Here is a 22,773-nt window from a genome sequence, read left to right on the forward strand (position 1 = left end):
TGTTACGTTAGAAACCAGGCTTATAAAAAATGATAAAACGAGTTGAAATCATGATTGATGTTTTTAATATAAAGAAGAATATACTATAAAACGATGTAGGTAGAAAGAAATTTAAACAAACGGCAATTAAAGAAATTATCGATGTTTTTTCTCACATCCTAACTTAGCGTCCACTCACTTCCTGGTTCATTCACAACCTGCGAGACCCATTTACTCAATCTAGGTCAGCTGAACTGACGCGAGATAACTTCTCGCGGCATCTCACACACCACAACACGTGCTCTAGAGAAGTGCAGATATAAGTGTGACTAAGTAAAGTAATGAATTCAATAATCTCATTTACCCCATATAGGATGAAACTGTTTCCTGTTAATGACTGTTGTTATTGTTCAAATCTTAAAGAGATTTTATGAAGTTTGTGAAATACTGGTATTTCATAGTTTCAGTGTTTATGATGTTGAACTAATATTTCTAATGAATTCTTATTCAGTGTTAATGTTTAAAGTAAGCAAATAAAAGCAAAAAATTGATTTTATCAATATTTTTCCTTTATTTTTAAAAGCTTGTTCGTGTCCTTGTTACATTAGCAACCGGGTAAATATTTATGGATTTTATCATACATTGTAGAGCAGGAGTTATCTTAACAACTAGGTTATATTTTCTTATATGGTCAATGCTTCATGGAAATAAAAGTTGTTTTCAGTTGTAAATTGTTTTAAGTGACTCCCGCTATGTCACATTTTGGTAACCCCATTTCATGGACTGACCCAGAAGCTAAAGTGAACTAAACATTTCCAATTCAGATTTATGCGAGTTGAAGCCAATTGTTTACATTAGTTCGTATTGTCTGTAAATTTAAGCAACAATGAATACCAAATTTCTCATGTAAATCAGAGGCGTAGCTAGGATTTTTCAGGGTGTGTGGTGTGTGTGTGTGTGTGTGTGTGTGTGTGTGTGTGTGTGTCTGTCACACACTGACTGGCAGCCTGAGTGCATTATGTAATAAAAAATAATTCCCATTGCTAGTTTTAGGCAGCTTAGAAACCGGCTCTTCCATTATTGCTGTTTCTTCCACGGTTTCTTGATGCTGCGTTCTAGAAACGGCACTAAAACTTAGCTTCGAGGCCACAAAATGCAAATTTGATGGGAAAATATATATATATATATATAATAAATTGCTTACCTCTCTTCACGTCGAAAGGAGGAGGAAAGTTTGCTTGTTTTGACATGGCCAATTATTAACACGAGGAAATACTCGTAATTTGCAACTAAAAAGACTGCAGCTACACTGGCAGCTTAGATGAGATTAGATTAGATGAGATAAAACTTTATTGATCCCTTTGGGAGGGTTCCCTCAGGGAAATTAAGATTCCAGCAGCGTCATTACAGATAAACAGAGAAAAGAGAGAGAACTTCTAGATAAATTAAAATAAATTATCTCGAAGTTTTTCTCTATTTCTTTTCTCCGTTTATCTGTAATGACGCTGCTGGAATCTTGATCTTGAACATGCGTTCTAGTGCGATCGTGTTGCGCTTGTGCAGAACGGTGTCGGTCCTGCGCACCTTAGCACGTGCACCTGAAGGTGCGCGCGCCTAATGAGCTCCGGCACGCGCGCCGTTAACAAAGAACACCTGTCTTTAATCAGTGAACTATGTTTGGGCTATTTAAGGACTGCGCCCATGCAAGGATGATGAGAAGTATTACGCCGCGTCTAGGAACGCGAAAAATCCGAAAAATACATTTCTCCATTCGGAAAACCGGAGATTTTCAAGAGTTTTGTCAAATATCCGGATTTCTGGGTATTTCGTCATTAGTGGAAAAAATTCGGAGGAATTTTCATGAAAATCTAAAAATCCGGAATTCCAGGAAAATTCGGAACGCTTTCATGACTATTTTGTGTGGTTCACATTAACACATTATTGTAAAATATTTGGCAGGAATTTTACGACAGTGCCGAACTCACTTACGGTTTGTTTTCATTCACAACATGATTCTGTCGCCCTTATCAGGTCCATCTCATTTTGGGGTTTTTTTGGTTTCATTTCGTCAAAAGAAAGTGAAAACGACGACAATCTCAAGCCTTAAAATTGCAGCTCAGGAAATGGGTTAGAACAACGCACACGCGCGCGCACACACACGCACACCATAATGGGGCACTGGATAGTTTTTGTTTATTGCTACAGTTAAAGTTCATGTTTTGCTGAAAAATGATAAATTATTAAAAAGCATCATGATGATCATAACTCTACCTGCTTTTTGATGAACTTTGTTGAACACTCCTTTCATTAAACTAGTAAATGCATAGTAATAAAGAGGTTATGGTCAGGACAAGTGAAAAATCTGACTGCTTGCCTGACTGGACGAGTGGATTAAAGAGTCAATGTCGAGCCCTACCTTTTTTTTTTTTTTACAGAAATATGTTTAACAAAGTAAAATGTAAAATCATTGACACAATGATGTTTTTTTATTAGGAGAAATTCAGTTTGCACTTTCTGGTTTCTCGGTAAAAGTGACAAGTTTTGTGTTTTGAGAGAGAGGAGAGAGACAGAAAATGAGAGACACAGAGAGAATGAGACAGAGAAAACGAGAGACAGACAACGAGAGAGAGAATGAGAGAGAGACAGACAGAATGAGAGACAGAGAAAATGAGAGAGACAGACAGAGAAAGACAGACAGAAAGAGAGAGAGAGAGAGAGAGAGACAGAAAGACAGACAGAATGAGAGAGAGACAGAGAGAATGAGCGAGACAGAGAGGGAGTGAGAGAGAGAGAGACAGAGAAAGAGACAATGAGAGAGACAGAGAATGAGACAGAGAAAACGAGAGACAGACAATGAGAGAGAGAGAGAGAGAGAGAGAGAGAGACAGAATGAGAGCGAGAGAAAAAGAGAGACACAGAGAGACAAAGAGACAGAATGAGAGAGACAGAGAATGAGTGAGAGAGAGAGAGACAATGAGAGAGACAGAGACACAGAAGGAGAGAGAGGAAGAGACAGAGAGAATGAGAGAAAGAGCGAGACAGAGAGAGAGAATGAGCGAGACAGAGAATGAGACAGAGAGGGAGTGAGAGAGAGAGACAGAATGAGACAGAGAATGAGAGAGGTAGTGAGAGAGAGAGACACAGAAGGAGAGAGAGGCAGAGAGAATGAGAGAGAGAATGAGAGAAAGAGCGAGACAGAGAAAGAGAGAGAATGAGCGAGACAGAGAATGAGACAGAGAGGGAGTGAGAGAGAGAGACAGAGAAAGAATGAGAGAGACAGAGAATGAGAGAGGTAGTGAGAGAGAGAGAGGCAGAGAGAATGAGAGAGAGAGAATGAGAGAAAGAATGAGAGAGACAGAGAATGAGAGAATGACAATGAGAGAGACAGAGAGAATGAGAGAGACAGAAAGAGAGAAGGAGAGACAGAATGAGAGAGAGAGAGAGAGAGAGAGAGAGAGAGAGAAAGGGCAGGATAATGAGGGAGTGGCTGTTTATTGCAGCAAAAGCCCTGGTGATAACAGGATCTAACTTGTCTCTCACTCGTCCCACAACATTAAACCTACATTAAAGTGTAAACCGTTAAAATGTGTGACGTGCCCTTGATTAATCAACACCGTAACCGTTAGTAAGTCACCGTGGTGTCAGTGGAATAATCACAGTCCAGAACACGCTGTTCTACAATAACAATCCACTTCAGCCGACTCTGTGTCACAGCACTGAAATAAATTCTCGTTCTATTGGTCACATCAGCGTTAATTTTGTGAATGAAGATTTTGCAAGATCGCGCTCACACCACCTCGGCGTGAATTCCGTTCGTATTCCAGCTCGGTCTGCGCGTTATTCCTTACTTCAAGCATTCTGACTGACAGTTCATTCAGCTTATGCCAATTTAAATTAAAACCAAAAGACAGGAAACAGAAGAACTTTCAACTGAAATAAAAAAGAGTCAGTTCTTCTTCCATGTTCAGCTTCCTTACAAGTCCAGGGTTCTAACTCGGCCTTTTCAGCGCATCGGGCCAATACGCAGCGTTTCCTTGCCGCTACGCCTATAAAAGTTGGCGCGACACTCATAAAAAGACTTGTCAATCTTGAAAATGTGGTCTTTTGTTTAATTTTCTCTGTATCCCCACGTGGTGGCGACGGTGCAGTGCCGCGCGGCACCATGCGAGTGTTCTACATTCAGACAGACTCCACTCCACTCCCCGCCCGCGTAAGCGCAGTGTAGAGCTGCCCGAGTAGTTCTGTGTGGAGATTGTCACTGATCACGTGGGTCCGATTTATGCCGTGTTCGTGGTAAAGTGCCATCTGTGTTAAGAGGCGCTTACGCGCGGTGCACCTTTGCTGGTCCCTGAGTTAGAGCTGGATAGTCATGGACTGTAACTGAACGGCGGAAGCTGAAAATAAAGCTGACGCTTGGTGAACATCAACTGGTTGGTTTATTCTTATTCCATAAATGTGTCACTAATATAGTTGAATATTAATAAGTCTTCAATCAAAAACAATCACAGCAACTTTTATCAAAAAAACAAAACTCAATACTACAAAAAAACAAAAAAGAGTGACTTTCAGGGAGACCTGCGAGTGGCAGGAAATGCACTCGAATGCACTTCCGAGCACGAAGAACCCGTGAGCTTCCAGGCGGCCCCGAACCCCCAGCCTTTATAACTGGTGCCACTACGCTGATATTTTAGTCTAGTTAGAACCCTGCAAGTCTTATCTGAACATGAGAAACACACTACAGCAATGTGGTCACTTTAATATAAACAAACAAATAAATAAATAAACCCACAACTGGATATCTGAAACCATCAACTTCTGTTCGAGAACGTAAATAAGGTTTTGTTTGTTTTTCCAACCTGAGCAAAAGAGATCAATCTTAAGAAAAGCAGATAAATCTGTAATACAACAACCACAGATCCGTGCTGTACAATCTAAATAAACCGACAGTGATTAAACAACAATTATTTGCCGAAGGAGAAGTGAATATTAAAGCAGATACGCAAAACGATGGCCTCACTTTCGTTTATAAACGCCTTGAGACTTCAAGAATGGCATCGGAATAGTTTTAAGCGTTAACAATAAATCTAATATAGTCATTTTTATGATTAAAGTGATTTCTATAGGTAGCGGTCTGAGTGAATGACCTTGACGCCTGTAACGTCACCACAGGAAGTCTATCGGCCTCGTCGCCATTTCCGCTATACTAAACACAGAGCTGACTGCAACTCCGATCCTCCATTTTGAGCTAATTTATCGCCATGCCACGCAGATGTGTTGCTGGCCGGTGCAGCAACACGACAGAAGGTGGATTTACATCGCATTCATGGCCCAAGAATGTTCAAACTGCAAACGCGTTTTGTGAGAAGTTCACGGGCACATTGCGCACCTACAAAGTGGTCTCTCCTCTGCTCTGCACATTTTACTGAAGACTCGTACAAGACCTCTGATCTGTTGAGGAGCGTTGGCTATAAGCCCGTATTGAAAGAGGGTGTAGTACCAATAATGAAAGAAAAAGAAAACCATAAGAAAAGGAAAGTAAGTTCAGTTGCACCAGAGTGTGAGCCGAGGGTTGTTGGTAAAACCCGGGATGGAACGCAACGTGACAATTATCGCTCAGGAAGTGACCTCCCCGTCATTGTTCCTAAAACTGGTGACGTCCCATCCCGGGTTTTAGTAATCGCCTGAGCCGAGCAGTAACGGCGGAGTACTCAGTATGGAGAAAATGGAGAATGAGCGGGCCAGCCATCTGATTTCTCCACTGGATATTACTGCTATCTCGCCCTTACGTGGAAGAAGCGAATGAACGGAGAACTGAACAAACAACTGAAAGTCAGATTGTTTCAAAACAATCGGCCTTCAAGAAGCGAGAACACAGACGGGTAAGCGCCGACTCTCATTTGGATACAAAACATGTTTACCTGCATTTAGATTAATACATGTAACTTGTGTGTTTAAGTTACCGGTATAAGATTATTTAATTTGCTTCAGAATGTGCTTGTCTCAGTTCATCTGATTATTTAATTTGCCTTTTACGTTTTATCAGTGAAAATGCATGCATGTACATGTATGCTGCATAATGCCGCTTTTCCACTACAAATGCGGCTGAGTTGGGCTGAGCCGTGCCGTGCTGAGTTGGGCTGAGTCGAGCTGAGTGGGGCTATTGAAGTTGCATTTCGACTACAACCGCGCTGAACCATGCTGGCTGGAAGTGGGTGGACACATTGGGTGGAGTTAGCGAAAGTGGGTGGACGTCACGTGATGTCGTTAAGCAGCACAAACAGTGACATCAGTGATCTTTTAAGCGGTAGTCTCACGACCCGGATAGTAAACAATAAACATGGAGGACATGGAGTCGTTAGTGTTGCTGGTCTTGGTGCTGTGGCTTGTTGTCACTGACAACGCCAACAGATACTGGCAAGAGCGTATAGATGAGGCGAGGCGCATAAGGCTTCAGAAATTCTCGTAATTAGTAATTCTTCTTCTTCCGGGTTTACGGTGTTTACAGATCCCAGCGTGCTCGCAGGGCGTGTGGGGGCATGTGAGGACACTCCTCCTCACCAATCAGTGCACAGGGGAGTGTCTGCTCACGCCCCCAGCCTCAGTCAGCTCGCTTTGGCTCACTTCAGCCCCACTTCAAAACGGTGCGAGTTTTAGGGGCTAAGCAGGGCTGAAGCGAGCCGAGTCGTGCTGTTCTTTGGTAGTCGAAATGTGAGCCGTGTCGGGCTGAAGTGAGCTGAAGTGAGCTGAAGCGAGCTGAAAAAGGGTAGTGGAAAAGGGCCATAAGTTATAGCACCTATCCTGTTTTAATGAGAGTCAACCCACAATCAAATGAAGTCAAATCAGTCAAATCAGTCTTAGTTGAGCAAGTCGGTAATGGTATTTCTTACTTTCACCATAAATTTTTATTTATATGACTTTGGTCTATAGCTGTAAAAGGCCTCGGCCTTAAAACCGGTTCCTGCTGTGATGTCACGCACTCAGGGCTGGCTGGCTCAGCGGGGCGGCTCCAATGCCAACTTTGCATTCAATTTTAACTCTCAAATATATATATTTTTTATTCCCATATATGCAGCATACAAGAGTCAAGGATGGAGATACTATCCACTCAGAAATTTATTTAAAAATAAAGGCTCTGCGTATCTGCTTTAACTGAAATGAAGTCGAGGCCGATATTCACCGAGTCTGAGGCAGATAATTGTTATAGTATAAATACATAGGTGATTATTTTAAAAACGATTAAAAATACATTTTTCAAGCTTCAAAAGCGGCATGCAAATGTAATAACGGCACGGCGCAGACTTGGGTCACTTATCTACGCCGAGTCACATAAAACACTGCTTCGAAATCGAAAAATAAATCACAATCCCACCTTACCTTTGAATAGTTTTAGACCAAACTTCGTAGCATCTTTAGTGCTTTTAGGAACCGCGTTTTCCTTCCTTCATCATTTGTAATTCTTCCTCACTTACGGTGACGAAGCCATAAGCCGCTATTTTGCCGAGTCGCTCGAGGTGATTATCGAGAAATTCAGACTATTTCTCGATAATCAGCGCGCGTGATTTTCTCTAACCACCTCCGTATTTATACTAATCACTGATCAAACTAATCTATCCTGTCCTTGAGAGACGCTTTACAGTTTAAACTTCCTCAGATTTTCTTTTCTGAAAGGAAAACCTTCTATTTCTAGGATCATATATCGAGACACAACCTGGTGATGGGGATAAATAAAACCTTTTTGTCTTTATTTAGTCGTTATATTTATGACTCACTCACTGCCCACTTCAACTGAACCGAATAACAACCAAATCACTGATCTCTGTTGTTTATCCAACTCTCCTGCTCTTCAGTTTAAACTCTCTTCTTGGTGATGCAGGAATAAAAAAGTAATTCCATCCAAAACTGTTTTGTTCCTGTCTAGTTCTCAAATCCTTACAACCACTGCTTCGTTTTGTGTTCGTGATCAAATTTATAACAGAACGCGAGGACACCTGATACACTAAATGGCCAGAAGTTTGTGGACACCTCACCATAAGTACCTTCTGAACATCATGTTCCAGATTTATTCCCCTTTCCTGTTATAATAAGCTCCAAACTTCTGAGAAGGCTTTCCGCTAGATTTTGGGGCACGGCTGTGGGGATTCGTGTTTATTCAGCCAGAAGGGGAGGTCTGGGGTGCAGTCGGTGTTTTAAAATGCTCAGTGAGGTTGAGGTCATGGATCTATACAGGATACTCGAGTTCTTTCATGACAAACCACGTGTTCATGGAGCTCCTGTGCTTTGTGCACAGGTGCACTGTCGTGCTGGAACAGGTTCAGGCCTTTTAGTTCCAGTGAAGGGAAATTGTAACATTACAGCATACAGAGTAGGGATGGCGAAAACTAAAAAAAGAAATCTTGACCGACCACGGATCCTCATTAGCCGGTTAAAGTTGGTTAATCTACGAGTTTAAAATTCTAGAATTGGAATTATTAGAATCTATTCTAAACTAACCGCGAGCATCCGCACATTCAGTCCCAGTCGCTGCCCTCCACTCACATTACCTTTTCTACAGCGTGAAACATTTAGTCAAATGCAGCACTGATGTCGAGTAGGGATGGCGAAAGCTAAAAAAAAAAAATCTTGACCGACCACCGAGCCTCATTAGCCGGTTAAAGTCGGTTAACCTATGAGTTTAATTTAAACTCATAGGTTACGCCTTTTACGGCGCGCCTTTTAGCGGATGCCGCCTTTTTCACGGCTGAATCATGCAAAGATCCGATTTTTTTTTTTGGGGGGGGGCGTTGGAGCGTCTGAATAATTTCATCAGAGTAAATTCTGTACGCTCAAAGGAAAGCAATCGGATCTGCACGATTCAGCCGTGAAAAAGTCGGCATCTGCGCCTTTAGTTTGTGTGGAGAGAGATGATCTGCAGTAACATGCATTGTTGGCTACAGACCGAAACATACTTTCAGAATGCACTGGCTAAGGCAGGACTAAACTCCATGTGCCTTCTAATAATAATTTAAAAAAAAAAAACAATAATTTGTAAGCTAAAAAGCCTGTGTCTACACTTTTTTTCTTTCGCCGAGTGGCAGCTGTGTTCAACTGGGGCGGGACATGACTGAATGGGTGTTTCTGATTTGTCAGCTGTCTTTAACTGGGGCAGGAGGGCGGGACATGACTGAATGGGTGTTTCTGATTTGTCAGCTGTCTTTAACTGGGGCAGGAGGGCGGGACATGACTGAATGGGTGTTTCTGATTTGTCAGCTGTCGTCCTTACACTGCATGGCATGCCCCAAGCGTTTACAACACAGAATTCCAGGTTCTCCGCTCCAAAATCGGCAGCTTCAAAATGATTGATTTTTTTTTTTTTAACCGACAACCAAAAAAAATTAACCGGATGACGTTGATTCGGTCAACCACCGGTCAAACAGTCATTGGTTAACATCCCTAATGTCGAGGGGTTTGTATTGGAGCGGAGGACAAATGGCTCCAGCTTAGAGACAGTTTCAGTTGGCCATGATGGCGTTGAAAATAAAGTCAAGTGCTAGAAGAAGTACATAACATTCAGTGATGGGAATAACGGCGTTAAAATAAAGGCTGTTATAACGCCGGGTAATCTAATTAATTAGCTACAATCGTTATAACGCCGTTACCAATATCAACACGCCATTACTGCATGGTATTGAAGTTGCTCTGAAGCCGTCACCGACTTGACTCACAGACATAAAAGCTGCGTTTGTCACTCCCCCTCCACACACCGCTGTCATTTCATTCTCTCCCCTTCCCTCCAAAAGTCGGCATCTGCGCCTTTAGTTTGTGTGGAGAGATCTGATCTGCAGTAACATGCATTGTTGGCTACAGACCGAAACATACTTTCAGAATGCACTGGCCAAGGCAGGACTAAACTCCATGTGCCTTCTAATAATAATTAAAAAAAAAAAAACAGAATAGTAATTTGTAAGCTAAAAAGTCTAGCCTGATACTTTTTGAGACTTTTCTTTCGCCAAGCATCAGCTGTCTTCAACTGGGGCGGGAGGGCGGGACATGACTGAATGGGTGTTTCTGATTTGTCAGCTGTCATCCTTACACCGCATGGCATGCCCCAAGCGTTTACAACACAGAATTCCAGGTTCTCCGCTCCAAAATCGGCAGCTTCAAACCGATTGATTTTTTTTTAACCGACAACCAAAAAAAAAAAAAACCCAACCAGTTGACGTTGATTCGGTCAACCACCAGTCAAACGTCCATCGGTTAACATCCCTAATACAGAAAAATAACAGTGTGCTTCCAACTTTATGGAAACACACAAGTGTGATGGTCAGTGCCCATAAACCTTGAGCCCAAGTCTGCATGCTGATATACCAGGCAACCCCGACCCCTTGACTCACCTTGAACTCTCGGCTCTGCTGAGGAGTGTATTCAAACGTCCACAGAGCTCGGACTAGTCCTGCCAGCTGCTCGGTCACTTCTCCTTTCTCTTTCCTGGTTGGATGGACTCCGTTGGCCTTGGGCTTATCTTCTTCCTCTGCTTGTCCGCGAAACTGTTCAAGCGCTAAATACTCTGCGAAGAGCTCGGTGTTGCTCAGACACTGCAGGATCGCGTTCATGAAGCACGTGTTGCCGTGGTTCTTCAGACCGGCCACTCCAGGCACTTTGTCCTGGAGGAAACCGCCGCAGTCGCTGTCATCCGAAGCCACCGATCCCTTGCCTTCGTTTTTGAACGCCGCGAATCCTCCGTCGTCCTTTTCTCCTTCAGGCGGCTGAAGCTCGGATCCGAAATGCGACAGAGTGGACAGGGTCTTCAGCACTCTGCTCATAAAATTGCCCACAGATCGCACCGAGCCACGGCGGAACAGCTTCTTCCCGAGCCCGGACTTCTTCTCTTTGCCTGAGGCTTTGCTCGACATGGCAGCTGCCTTATTAACAAGAGAAACCTCAAAAACGTTTCAGTGCTGCCTGAAAGCTGCCATTTCGTTTCGAACGGCAGCTCTGCTGATCAATCACTTCACCCTGGTCATGACATTGATTAAAAGGTGCGTTCGATAAGATTAGTCTTTCATTTTTTCCCCCCTCCCAAGATGGTGCGAGTTAGGCGTGTTTGACATTTGAACGATTCCCGCCCACGCTCACGAAGCTCCGCCTTCAGGTTTGACTGTCTATAAAACGAATGACAGGAGGCGTGTCCAAACACAAGCAAGCATTCTGGCCCGGAAATCGGTTTTCCAAACGAGTATATCTCAGCACCTTAGTACATTTTTTTTCCTCGGCGCATGACATACCTCATTGTTCTCATCATGTCCTACAGGTTATTTGTATAAACAACGAATTTTTAAAAATCCTCTACAGCACCTTTAAAGCTGTTTGGGTGTAAATTCACTCCTCAAATACAGCAGGTGTGTTTAAAGAAAAAAAGAGAAAAAAAAAAAACGACCATCCAGCCCTGCTCAGTCTGTATCAGCCAGGAATATCCATCTTCAGCTCACAAGTGGAAGGTTTTAGTCCCAAAAGTGCAAAAGATGTAAACACAAAAACCAGGTCGCTAGCATGATGGGACTCGAACACTCCGAGCACTTTAAGCGAAAATATCCAGCAAGTTTATTAGGTTGCAGGTTTTCCTTTTCGGTTTTGTTTGGAGCTAATTGTAGGTTCCAAGCCCCACCAGAGCTGAGAGAAATCCGTCCTGTCCTGTCCTTTAACACTCACTTGCCATCTGAAGAACACAGGAATCAAACACTTTATCCTTTTAGCCACAGAGAGCTAACATCACATCCCACTGCACTGCAGCCGCATCTGGAAATGCGAACACTGGCTAGTAATATCGGTTATAATCACAAAAACACACAGACAGTGCGAGTGTTATTGCCTATTTAGCAGCAGAGCAATGCCTCGTCAGTACACGGCTAATGCTAAGCTAACGCTAAGCTAATGCTAACCGACAGCTCGGTGCAGTCAGGGCAGAACTGCAGCTTCCCCCGACAGCGTGTCCGCCACATCTCCAGCACCGCCTCAGCACACGGTACCGTCTCCACAGACACTGCTGCTGCTGCTGTTGTTGTTTTGTTTGTTTGTTTGTTTGTTTGTTTTTCCTCCAAACGTGTCCCTGAAGCAGGTCGCGCTCGCGCTCCGCTGGCTGTGTGAAATCACTGACACTGCATTGGGGCGTTGGGGTTGATGACGTCACAGCCAGTCCGGCATGGCAGGGCCAGAGTGAGCAGGTAGAGCCTGAGTTTCCTGACAGTGGGGTTCTCCTGCTCGCTAACCTGCTACAGCACAGCTTTCCTGCAGGTGTCTCTCTCTCTCTCTCTCTCTCTCTCTCTCACACACATCTGATCATCCTCTACCACAGGCAGCTCTTCATCCAGGTATCTACAACAGCCTTGTGTGCTGGAACCCAAAGCGAGCTCCGTGAGGACCTGGTGGACTCGAAGAGCTCGAGTGTCCTGACTGAACTCAAGCCCACGGTGGTGTAGCGGTTAGCGCTGTCGCCTCACAGCAAGAAGGTCCAGGTTCGAGCCCCGTGGCCGGCGAGGGCCTTTCTGTGCGAAGTTTGCATGTTCTCCCCGTGTCGGTTTCCTCCGGGTGCTCCGGTTTCCCCCACAGTCCAAAGACATGCAGGTGACTCTAAATTGAGCGTAGGTGTGAATGTGAATGGTTGTCTGTGTCTATGTGTCAGCCCTGTGATGAACTGGCGACTTGTCCAGGGTGTACCCCGCCTTTCGCCCGTAGTCAGCTGGGATAGGCTCCAGCTTGCCTGCGACCCTGTAGAACTAGGAATCGCTAGGAATTAAGCTTTACTGGGGCAATGCCGGCGGCACGGTGGTGTAGTGGTTAGCGCTGTCGCCTCACAGCAAGAAGGTCCGGGTTCGAGCCCCGGGGCCGGCGAGGGCCTTTTTGTGCGGAGTTTGCATGTTCTCCCCGTGTCTGCGTGGGTTTCCTCCGGGTGCTCCGGTTTCCCCCACAGTCCAAAGACATGCAGGTTAGGTTAACCGGTGACTCTAAATTGACCGTAGGTGTGAATGTGAGTGTGAATGGTTGTCTGTGTCTATGTGTCAGCCCTGTGATGACCTGGCGACTTGTCCAGGGTGTACCCCGCCTTTCGCCCGTAGTCAGCTGGAATAGGCTCCAGCTTGCCTGCGACCCTGTAGAACTAGGAATCACTAGGAATTAAGCTTTACTGGGGCAATGCCCCCCCCCCCCCCGCACAATGCACCTTAACGTTCCTGTCCCCAACCTATGCGAAGTGGATAATTCTCATGCTCTCGTGGATGAAGTTATGCGAGGAATAGGTCAACGAGACGGAAAACACATCCCAGTCCCCAAAAAATTTATTGTTTGGCATTTGGGCTTTTAATGCATGCTGATGCTAAACGTGTCACCTCAACTCTCACGATTCACAAACTTAGCTGGTTAGTTATGACTGACTAGCACATAGCCTACAACCTTAATCTTACCTCTCTCACCCTCCTCCTCCTCATCTGTCACTGTTTCCCTGGCCCGTCTCTGCTTCGTGAGAAGAATTGTCTGATATCCATCTGGAAAAGTAATTTAATATCGTTTAATTCAATGTAGTTTAATGGGTTTGTTAGAATATGGTTTGCTTAGTTTTGTTGCAAAAACTTCGCGCTACCTTAACTCATCCAGAGCCCGTTCTCTGACTCATCCAAAGAGTAGACTCATCTCTCCAGTAGGCTAAATGGACTCCTGGCACGCACGCTATGTTTACAGTGCGAATCTCCCAGACCAATCAGAAAATTAGTTAGAAAGAAGAGGCGATAGAAGTTTGAAACACACTCTGTCCTACAACTTACAGTAGATAAATGATCTGCCAAAGAAACTAGTTTGTTATGAAAATCTTTCAACATTTTCTTACTGGGGCACGTGCCCAGGTAAAAAAGGCCTAGTGACACCCCTGGGCTAGAGATAATGAGATGAGTCAGGGGTGTGCAAACTTTTGGCTGGATAGGTTAGGATGATGATGAAGAATTGCTCATGATCTAAAGTGTCTGTGAAATAGAGTTGGATGCACAGCTTCTAGTGGAACTGGTTCACTTATTATTACACACACATCACATGACGTCACAAGGCGAATTCCATGAAGACCTGATGGACTCGAAGAGCTCGAGTGTCCTGACTGAACTCAAGCCCACTGAATACGAACAGGATGTTCAAAGTACATTTAGGTGTGATAGTCAGGGGTGCGCAAACTTTTGGCTGGATAGTTTAGGAGGATGATGAATTGCTCATGATCCAAAGTGTCTGTGAAATAGGGTTGGATGCACAGCTTCTAGTGGAACTGGTTCACTTATTATTATTATTATTACTGATATGTACGTTTCATAAAAAGCATGAACTGGCGAGACAGCACTTCACCTTCGAGCAGAAGTGAAACATGGACAAGAGCACCAAAAAAACCCAAAAATTCCCTGAAATATGTATATAGAGGATATGAAGTTTATATTCGAGTGGTGAATGTATATATTCATGAGGAAGAGAAGTGAACAAGTGATCCATTTTTCAACACAAGATAAACTTCATATCTTTGCGCCACCGTGTAATGTTCTTTATATTATACGGACACATCCACAAAAAATGCAAGTTAATCAAAAGCATTTTAAAGTAAGACGGCCTTTCGATTTCATAAAATTGGTGAAGTTTAGTTCCCTCTGAAACGTGGTCATTGTGATGCATGTTTATTTCTGTAACATCTCAAAATATCAGGCCATTCTGTGGCTGGGAAGTTATTTAATTTGAGGTGATTCCCGAGCAAAATGTGCATGAAATCGTTCGCTTCACACAGTTGAGCAGACAGAGGAAGTCCGTGTGTGCATGCATGCGCAGGCTTACCATCTTCTGCTGCTGCTGCTGCTTCTTCTTCTGGGTTTTACGGCAGCTGGCATCCAGTGTTGCATTACTGCAATTTACAGGTTTACCTTTGACCATGTGCTGACAGTTACATCATTCTGTCGCTAAACGAACAGCTGATCACACCAAGGTGCTCGCTGACCGCCGATATTTATTAATTTGGTCCTGCGTTTCCCTTCCTTCGCAACATAACGTCTTTTCTTCTCGCTTTCCGTTACTGTAGTCGGTCTTTCACTTTTCATTCGCACACTCACGTCCTCCATTTTTCTCTCCTGTTTCAAATTTGTATCCCACAATGCCTTGCGCGAACAGGGAAAGGCCACCATGTAACGCATGATGTAGTATCTTGAACTGGGTCATGGTGAAGCCGGAAAAAATAGCGGAGAATTTAGGGCCATGTGGCCTTAAATTCATTAATTGTTCTATTTTTAAAAAACCTAATAAAATTGGAAGATTGGAATTTGTGACTCAAATTTGGTAGCTTTCAGTCCACTAAACAAAAATAATTGGGTGTCAGGGAAAATCTTTTTTATGACCTACACTTAAAAAATCTGAAAGGCAGTCTACCTTTAATTTTGGACCGGTTCACCATTTTGACAATGCACATCTAGTCAGTGGGAAAACACTGGGAGTGATGTCATCGGAGTGAAATATCAGGAATTATTCTATCCACGTTTACTGGATATGATCAATCGTGCGCTCTGATTGGCTACTCTACTTCAAGGCTATCAGCTCATATACCATGAGTAGAGAAAAACAAAATGGCGGCGTATTGCTGAACCAACTGAGGATGAAATAAAAACTACTCGAAAACAAAACCCCAAAAACTGTTTATCAAGTATTTAAAAGAAACAGCTCAAAGAATATGGGAGGTTGTTTGATTGTTTGCTTTTTTGTTGTCTCCGCCCCCATCTCCTGTTCCATACTCCAACCCAGTCAGTGGCAGTAATGCACCTTTAAATTGGTCTGCCAACCGCCAAAAAGCCCTAAAGAAGAATAAATACATACAAAAAAGGTAACAAAATATGGAATAAAAGTATGTGATGGTAAGAATGTATCTTGTTTATTTTTCAAGAATTATTATTATAGCATTTTTCACAAATTGCTACTGTCATTTTGTTTACATTCTAAGCAGAAATGACTTTGTCGTATGTTTTCTATAAAGTTTTTAATTGATCGAATTTGCAAAAAATAAAAATAAAAGTGCTCGGTTTCTCAAAATCCAGTGAATGTGGCTAGAATAAAACAGTTATTCCACTCAATCTCGTCATCAGTGATGGGAATAACGGCGTTAGAATAAACGGCGTTACTAACGGCGTTACTTTTTTTAGTAACGAGTAATCTAACTAATTACTTTTTACATCGTTATAACGCCGTTCCCGTTACTTACAATAAAATACTATGCGTTACTTTATTAAAGCTGTTTTCATCTGGCACGCTGCTCGTTCAGCCTTTCTTTACTCTGCTTTAGTGTGGGGCGGGGAGACACGAGACAACGGCACAGTAAGCCAATCAGAGTAGATTTGGACAACATATGTAGGTAGGCCACGCCTACTGCACTACTGCGCACGCTTTCAATCGGAAGAGCCAGCGATGGCGAGCGGTCAGCCCAGCACTGCGCTTTCACACTGGAAATACAGCCAGCACTTTTCACTACTTGAAATAAAAGGCAAGAGTGTTTACGTGCAATGCACATTATGTCGAGGAACAAAGCGTTTGTCCTCGTCAGTGGCCAGTAATTAGTAACATAATTTTAATAACTGCAAAAATATATTATATTTGATAGATGTCTTATCTCACATTGTCCCACAAAAATATTAATATAGTGTAGATAATGTTACTAACTGGTTCTGTTAAGTGTCCATTTCAGTCATTAAACACATTTAACATTCACTTTTATTATGATTACACTAATTGAATTTGATTTTTTTTTTTTTGGGGGGGGGAACAAAATGTAACGGAATAATTACTTTCCCTGGTAATTAGTTACTTTTATGACAAAGTAACTCCGTTACTAACTCAGTTACTTTTTGGGAAAAGTAACTAGTAACTATAACTAATTACTTTTTGAAAGTAACGTGCCCAACACTGCTCGTCATACATGGCTTATAGCCAATTCAGTGCTACGCACCTTGTCAGCTATTAGCTCATGTACGACTCGATTTTGTGGAATAACTTAAATGTGTCACTCAGATCCGTGATGTATTTCGTATGAAAAATGTGAGTTTTTCAACACGAGACGATAAACTTCATATCTTCAAACCAGTGTGCGACTTGCTTTTTATTATATCGACACATTCACAAACAAAAAGTACCCAAATTTATCAAAACTATTCATCGATTTCCTTACGGGTGACATGTAGAGATTTATATCACGGTTTTGGTTCTCCATGTCCCGGATGGAGCTCGTATGAAAAATACAAGTGGTGTATTCCTAGTAAAACACTCGTGTCTCATCTCATCTCATTATCTGTAGCCGCTTTATCCTGTTCTACAGGGTCGCAGGCAAGCTGGAGCCTATCCCAGCTGACTACGGGCGAAAGGCGGGGTACACCCTGGACAAGTCGCCAGGTCATCACAGGGCTGACACATAGACACAGACAACCATTCACACTCACATTCACACCTACGCTCAATTTAGAGTCACCAGTTAACCTAACCTGCATGTCTTGGGACTGTGGGGGAAACCGGAGCACCCGGAGGAAACCCACACAGACACGGGGAGAAACACTCGTGTCTATGTAATAAATAACTATTACATACAGACCATCAGCAATGATGATATCCAGCATGTGGGACTGTCCTTAGATTTAATATTAAGTACAAATTTACAATCAGATTACAATTACTCCTATTAGATTTATGTTTAGACATATGAGTTTTCTGTTCCCAGTTTTATTTCAGGTCCTGCGTATTTCACCCAGTACCCTACAACTGAAGCTGACATTCTGCTTTCTCATAATCCACATTTCCTTTCAGGTCTTGGACTACAAAGCCCAAACATGTTAAACTGTCCAGTATGAGGGCCCGGTTACATATAGGCATCCATTTCAAATATGCAGTTTAAAGGAGAAATAAAAAAAATCAATTGCAGTGGTATGCACACACGACAGAAAAAATTAAACCTGGCCAAGCATCAAGGACAACAGGATCGATTGAGAAGCAAGGACAGTTGGTTTGAGCAGTAGTGTAATAAGAGATGACAGAGAGGCTGCAATTCCTGTCCCGCTTCCACAAGTCTGCATGTGTGACACACTGTTATCTTTCCAATTCCACTCCCAAGAGAAAGCAAGCTTTTAAAAAAGTGAAATACAGGAATATCGCACGAGCAAGAGTGCGGTTATACTGAATATCAGGACGGATGTGATTCAGCTGTAGGTAACCGATATCACTCCATAAAAAAAAAAAAAAAAACCATCAAGGAACTGACATTTCAGACACCGATTTTGTTTATTTTGGCTCCACTAATGGAAATATATACTGTATTAGTTCCTGAAGAAGCGTCATTCACTGATAGCCCAGTAGCTCAGAACGATTTGTATGTTCCTGTTAAGGGTTCCAGTGAAACCCTAGAAGTTACGGATAAGGGTTGCACTTTGGTGCAGTGATCCTCACAGCAAGAAGGTTCTTGTTTCGAACCTCACAGCCAACTGGGGTCTTTCTGTATGGACTTTGCATGTTCTCTTCATGCCTGTATGAGTTTCCTCCTACAGTCCAAAGACATGGTGATTTGGTCAAACGGCTACTCTAAATACTCACCCATAAGTGTGAATGTGATTGTTGTTCATATCTGTGATAGATTGGCGATCTGCTCATGATGAACCCCTGAAGTCAGCAGGGATTGGCTCCAGCTTCCCCTGCAACAGGACTAATAATTGAAGGATGGATGTTACTTGCATTACGTTACAGGCATTTCGCAGATGCTCTTATCCAGAGCGATGTACAGCATACCCAAAGCAGCCTGTGGAGTAGTTAGGGGTTAGGTGCCTTGCTCAAGGGCACTTCAGCCATTCCTGCTGGTCCAGGGAATCAAACCAGCAAGCTTTAGATCCCAGAAATGCTCCTCTATCCATGAGGCCATGGTTTCTCAATACAGTATCTTCACGAAAATGTATAGTTTGCTATGTCCGCTGCTGATGTCGCTAACTCTCCTGCAGTAATGGTTTCAGTGTGTTAGGCGGCACGGTGGTGTAGTGGTTAGCACGGTCGCTTCACAGCAAGAAGGTCCTGGGTTCGAGCCCCGCGGCCGACGAGGGCCTTTCTGTGCGGAGTTTGCATGTTCTCGCCGTGTCTGCATGGGTTTCCTCCGGGTGCTCCGGTTTCCCCCACAGTCCAAAGACATGCAGGTTAGGTTAACTGGTGACTCTAAATTGACCGTAGGTGTGAACGGTTGTCTGTGTCAGCCCTGCGATGATCTGGCGACTTGTCCAGGGTGTACCCTGCCTCTCGCCCATAGTCAGCTGGGATAGGCTCCAGCTTGCCTGAGACCCTGCACAGGATAAGCGGCTACAGATAATGGATGGATGGATGGATGGATGGATGGATAAGCGGTGTGATCCAACCAGTGACTGTTGCTCATCCAGTCAGATTAGTGAACCAGGACTAGGTTGTGTAAAATGTTTTGAACTAGTCTCTGGAGACACTTCATGGCATTCAGATGGTTCTATGTATGCAAATTGTAAGGAGTTCATCCTATGGAACTACGTAGTCCTGTAGTACTGTGCTGTTATCTGTGCAGCACTTTCAATAATATAATCTGTGTGTCTCAAAGACCTGGATTTTGATGCAGCTAAGATACCGTGGAATCTCTTGTTTGGGGAGCTCTCGGTCAACAATGCTGAGTTGCTGTGTGTCTGCCAAATTCGGATGTGAAGTCCTTGTTGCTAATAGCATTTCGAGCGCTTCACCAGATTGGCTGGTTTGTTGCTATGGTCTAAAGTGCAGAAACTCACTGAAAGTGTGCTTTTCAACGCTGAACATTTCACGCCTCCGTACACCACAAACAGCAACGCACCAGTCACGGCATGTTTAAGGCTTGTGGGAAATTGCCTAGGCGGGGCAGCTGTGAGGGGTTCCCATGTGGCACGTGGCATTTATCTCATCAAAAAGTTTACTCTGAAAATGTTCAGGCTGGACTGATGTTCAGGGGATTAAAGTACACCGATAAATCACTACAAGGATACTGAATGTACAGTACATGCAACAAGACAGTTCAGAGCACACATATTACAGATAAATTAACTGGAAATGGAATTGCATGCACTATAATACATTAAATAGGTTATAAAATAGGTTACAGTAGGAGAAGAATTCAAGCAATCATGCTCATATTTGGACCTTAGAGGCGCAGTTTAAAGGGTTTGTTTAGACCTACAATAAGTCAGAGACCTACGAGAATTTTTTTTTCTCATATTCCAGTAACTTATACTATTTATTTTACTAATATTTCTAATAATGCAAGCTCTGACTGTTTTCTTGATCATTGTGGTGTTGGGAGGTGACGGTAAAGCCTTTCTTCATCAGCTCAGCTAGACTTGGCAGCCAGCTCTAGAAAGAGCACTTTAGAAGTACTGAATCACGATCATTTTAGAAAGATGGGAGCCACTGTGGTCTCTGGAATCTTCAAAGCTGCAGATATGTTTCATTGCTCTTCTCAGAGTTGTGTCTCAACCAGTGACTGTAGATGTACTGTATACAAGTAGACAACATGGCCCTACCGACTGCCATTGCGTTATCGACTCTCGTTGCGCCCTACCGACTCCCGTTGCGCCCTACCGACTGCCGTTGCGCCCTACCGACTGCCGTTGCGTTATCGACTCTCGTTGCGCCCTACCGACTCTAGTTGCGCCCTACCGACTGCCATTGCGTTATCGACTCTCGTTGTGCACTACCGACTCCCGTTGCGCCCTACCGACTGCCGTTGCGCCCTACCGACTGCCATTGCGTTATCGACTCTCGTTGCGCCCTACCGACTCCCATTGCGTTATCGACTCCCGTTGCGCCCTACCGACTCCCGTTGTGACCTATTGAAGCATAATTTGGTAGAACTGGTCAAGTTTGTGCAGCAGGCCAAAGTTTAAGCCAGAGAATGTGCAGTACAGATGAGGTCATAAGTTTATATACATGGACATGAATGTCATGGCAATATTGGGATTTCAACACACAGGATCAAAAATATACATACAACACACCTAATATTTGCTTAAATGTCCCTTACCAAGTTTCATCTTTACTAGACACTTTTGGTAGTCATCAACTTGCATAACAGGGTAGCCAGCTTCAGTGGGATGAATAAATTTTAGAACAGCATGCCATCGTCACGATCCTTAAACCAAAGCTACTAGCTTGCTAACTATTAGTACTATTAGTTCAAAACTAACGTTAGTATAAAACATGGGATGCTTTGGTCATGGTAATAAAAAGGTATTCGAGAGATTAATTTGGGCAAACCCAAATTAACAAGTGTACTAAATGCACATTGTGGTGTTGTTACCCACTAGAACACTGTTTAGTAGTGATCACTGAATATTGTTTTGTTTTTTTATATTGGATGTAAAATTGTCTAATCTCCAAGTAATCTGATTATAATCATTGACATTTTTATATTCACTTGACCGAGCATAATACAGAAGGAAAGATTAAACAGAGGCAATATTAAAAGGGAGTAAAAGTGCTGAAATGGCTTCTTTTTGAAGCTGATGCATAGAATACACAAGTTTCTCTTAAATAAGGTCTCAGGCCACACCCAACTATGAATTTCTGGACCTAAACTTTTTCTTGATGGAGAAAATAAATTACTGAAAGCAGGCACTGAAAGTTACTAAAAGGCACTGAATTACTGACAGTTTATGATTTTCTTTACTTCTCCAAAGAGCAAAGGACAGCAAAAGAAGAGATCTGTGGCTTCAGGCCAGCCACTGAGAATGAAAATGGTCAAATGTGGACAATGTTTTCATAGCGCTTTAATTTTTTTTTTAATCAGTGACAAGCTGCCAGAGTGAGTGAACATTTCCCCTTTTATGCAGAATTATTAAAAAATGAGTTGAAGAGTAGCATGTGACAAACACATCTCAGCTCAAGGTCCCTTACAGTACCAGTCAAAAGTTTGGATGCACCTTGTAAAACAAATGTTTCTCTTTATTTTTATTAATTAAAAGTCATGTCTTGAAGTAATGATGGATGCCGTTTCTCTTTACTCAATTGTTCGGTTCTTGACATTATATAGATTACTACAGTTGTGGAATAGGGCTGTTTACTGCATTTATTATTTACTGTTTGATCTCACACACATTAAGAAGGCAAGAAACTCATCCACTAATTAACTTTTGTCAAGGCACGCCTCTTAACTGAAAAGCATTCCAGGTGACGACCTCATGATGCTGGTTAAGATAATGCCAATAGTGTGTAAAACATCAAGGTAAACGCTGGCTACTTTGAAGAATCTAAAAATATCAAAAATATTTTGTCTTTTTTAATAACTTTTTGTTGACCACATAATTCCTTCTATGTTCCAGATGTTATTTCATAGTTTTGATGTCTTCACTTTTGTTCACTTGTTTTGTTGGCTTCTTTTTGAAGCTGATGCATAGAATACATAAGTTACTCTTAAATAAGGTCTCAGGCCACACCCAACTATGAATTTCTGGACCTAAACTTTTTCTTGATGGAGAAAATAAATTACTGAAAGCAGGCACTGAAAGCTACTGAAAGGCACTGAATTACTGACAGTTTATGACTTCACTTTTGTTCTACAATGCAGAGAATAGTCAAAATACAGAAAAAAAAAAAAAAACTTATGAATGAGTAGAGTAGGGGTGTACAAACTTTTGAGTGGTACCAATATAGGAAAGCTAGTCAATAATAATAATAAAAAAAATAATAAAAAAAACCCACCACAAGTCTCCAGTGGCCTCACAGGGCCCTGATTTGGTACCAATGTTGATCTTATGC

General features: G+C 42.8%; 1 protein-coding gene across 2 annotated transcripts in view; it reads right to left on the reverse strand.

Moving 5' to 3' along the window:
* Positions 1-12,137, reverse strand: part of usp31 (ubiquitin specific peptidase 31) — a 114,364-nt gene extending 102,227 nt beyond the window's left edge. The window contains exon 1 of one of the 2 annotated variants that reach the window (XM_060943117.1): positions 10,350-12,137. In XM_060943117.1, the coding sequence (XP_060799100.1) occupies positions 10,350-10,868 (519 nt within the window). In that variant the 5' untranslated portion in view covers positions 10,869-12,137. The remainder of the gene's footprint in view (positions 1-10,349) is intronic. The other variant, XM_060943116.1, reaches the window with a different exon arrangement.
* Between the last annotated feature and the right edge of the window lie 10,636 nt (positions 12,138-22,773).

Source organism: Neoarius graeffei, chromosome 16, assembly GCF_027579695.1.
Source record: "Neoarius graeffei isolate fNeoGra1 chromosome 16, fNeoGra1.pri, whole genome shotgun sequence".
Taxonomy (NCBI): domain Eukaryota; kingdom Metazoa; phylum Chordata; class Actinopteri; order Siluriformes; family Ariidae; genus Neoarius; species Neoarius graeffei.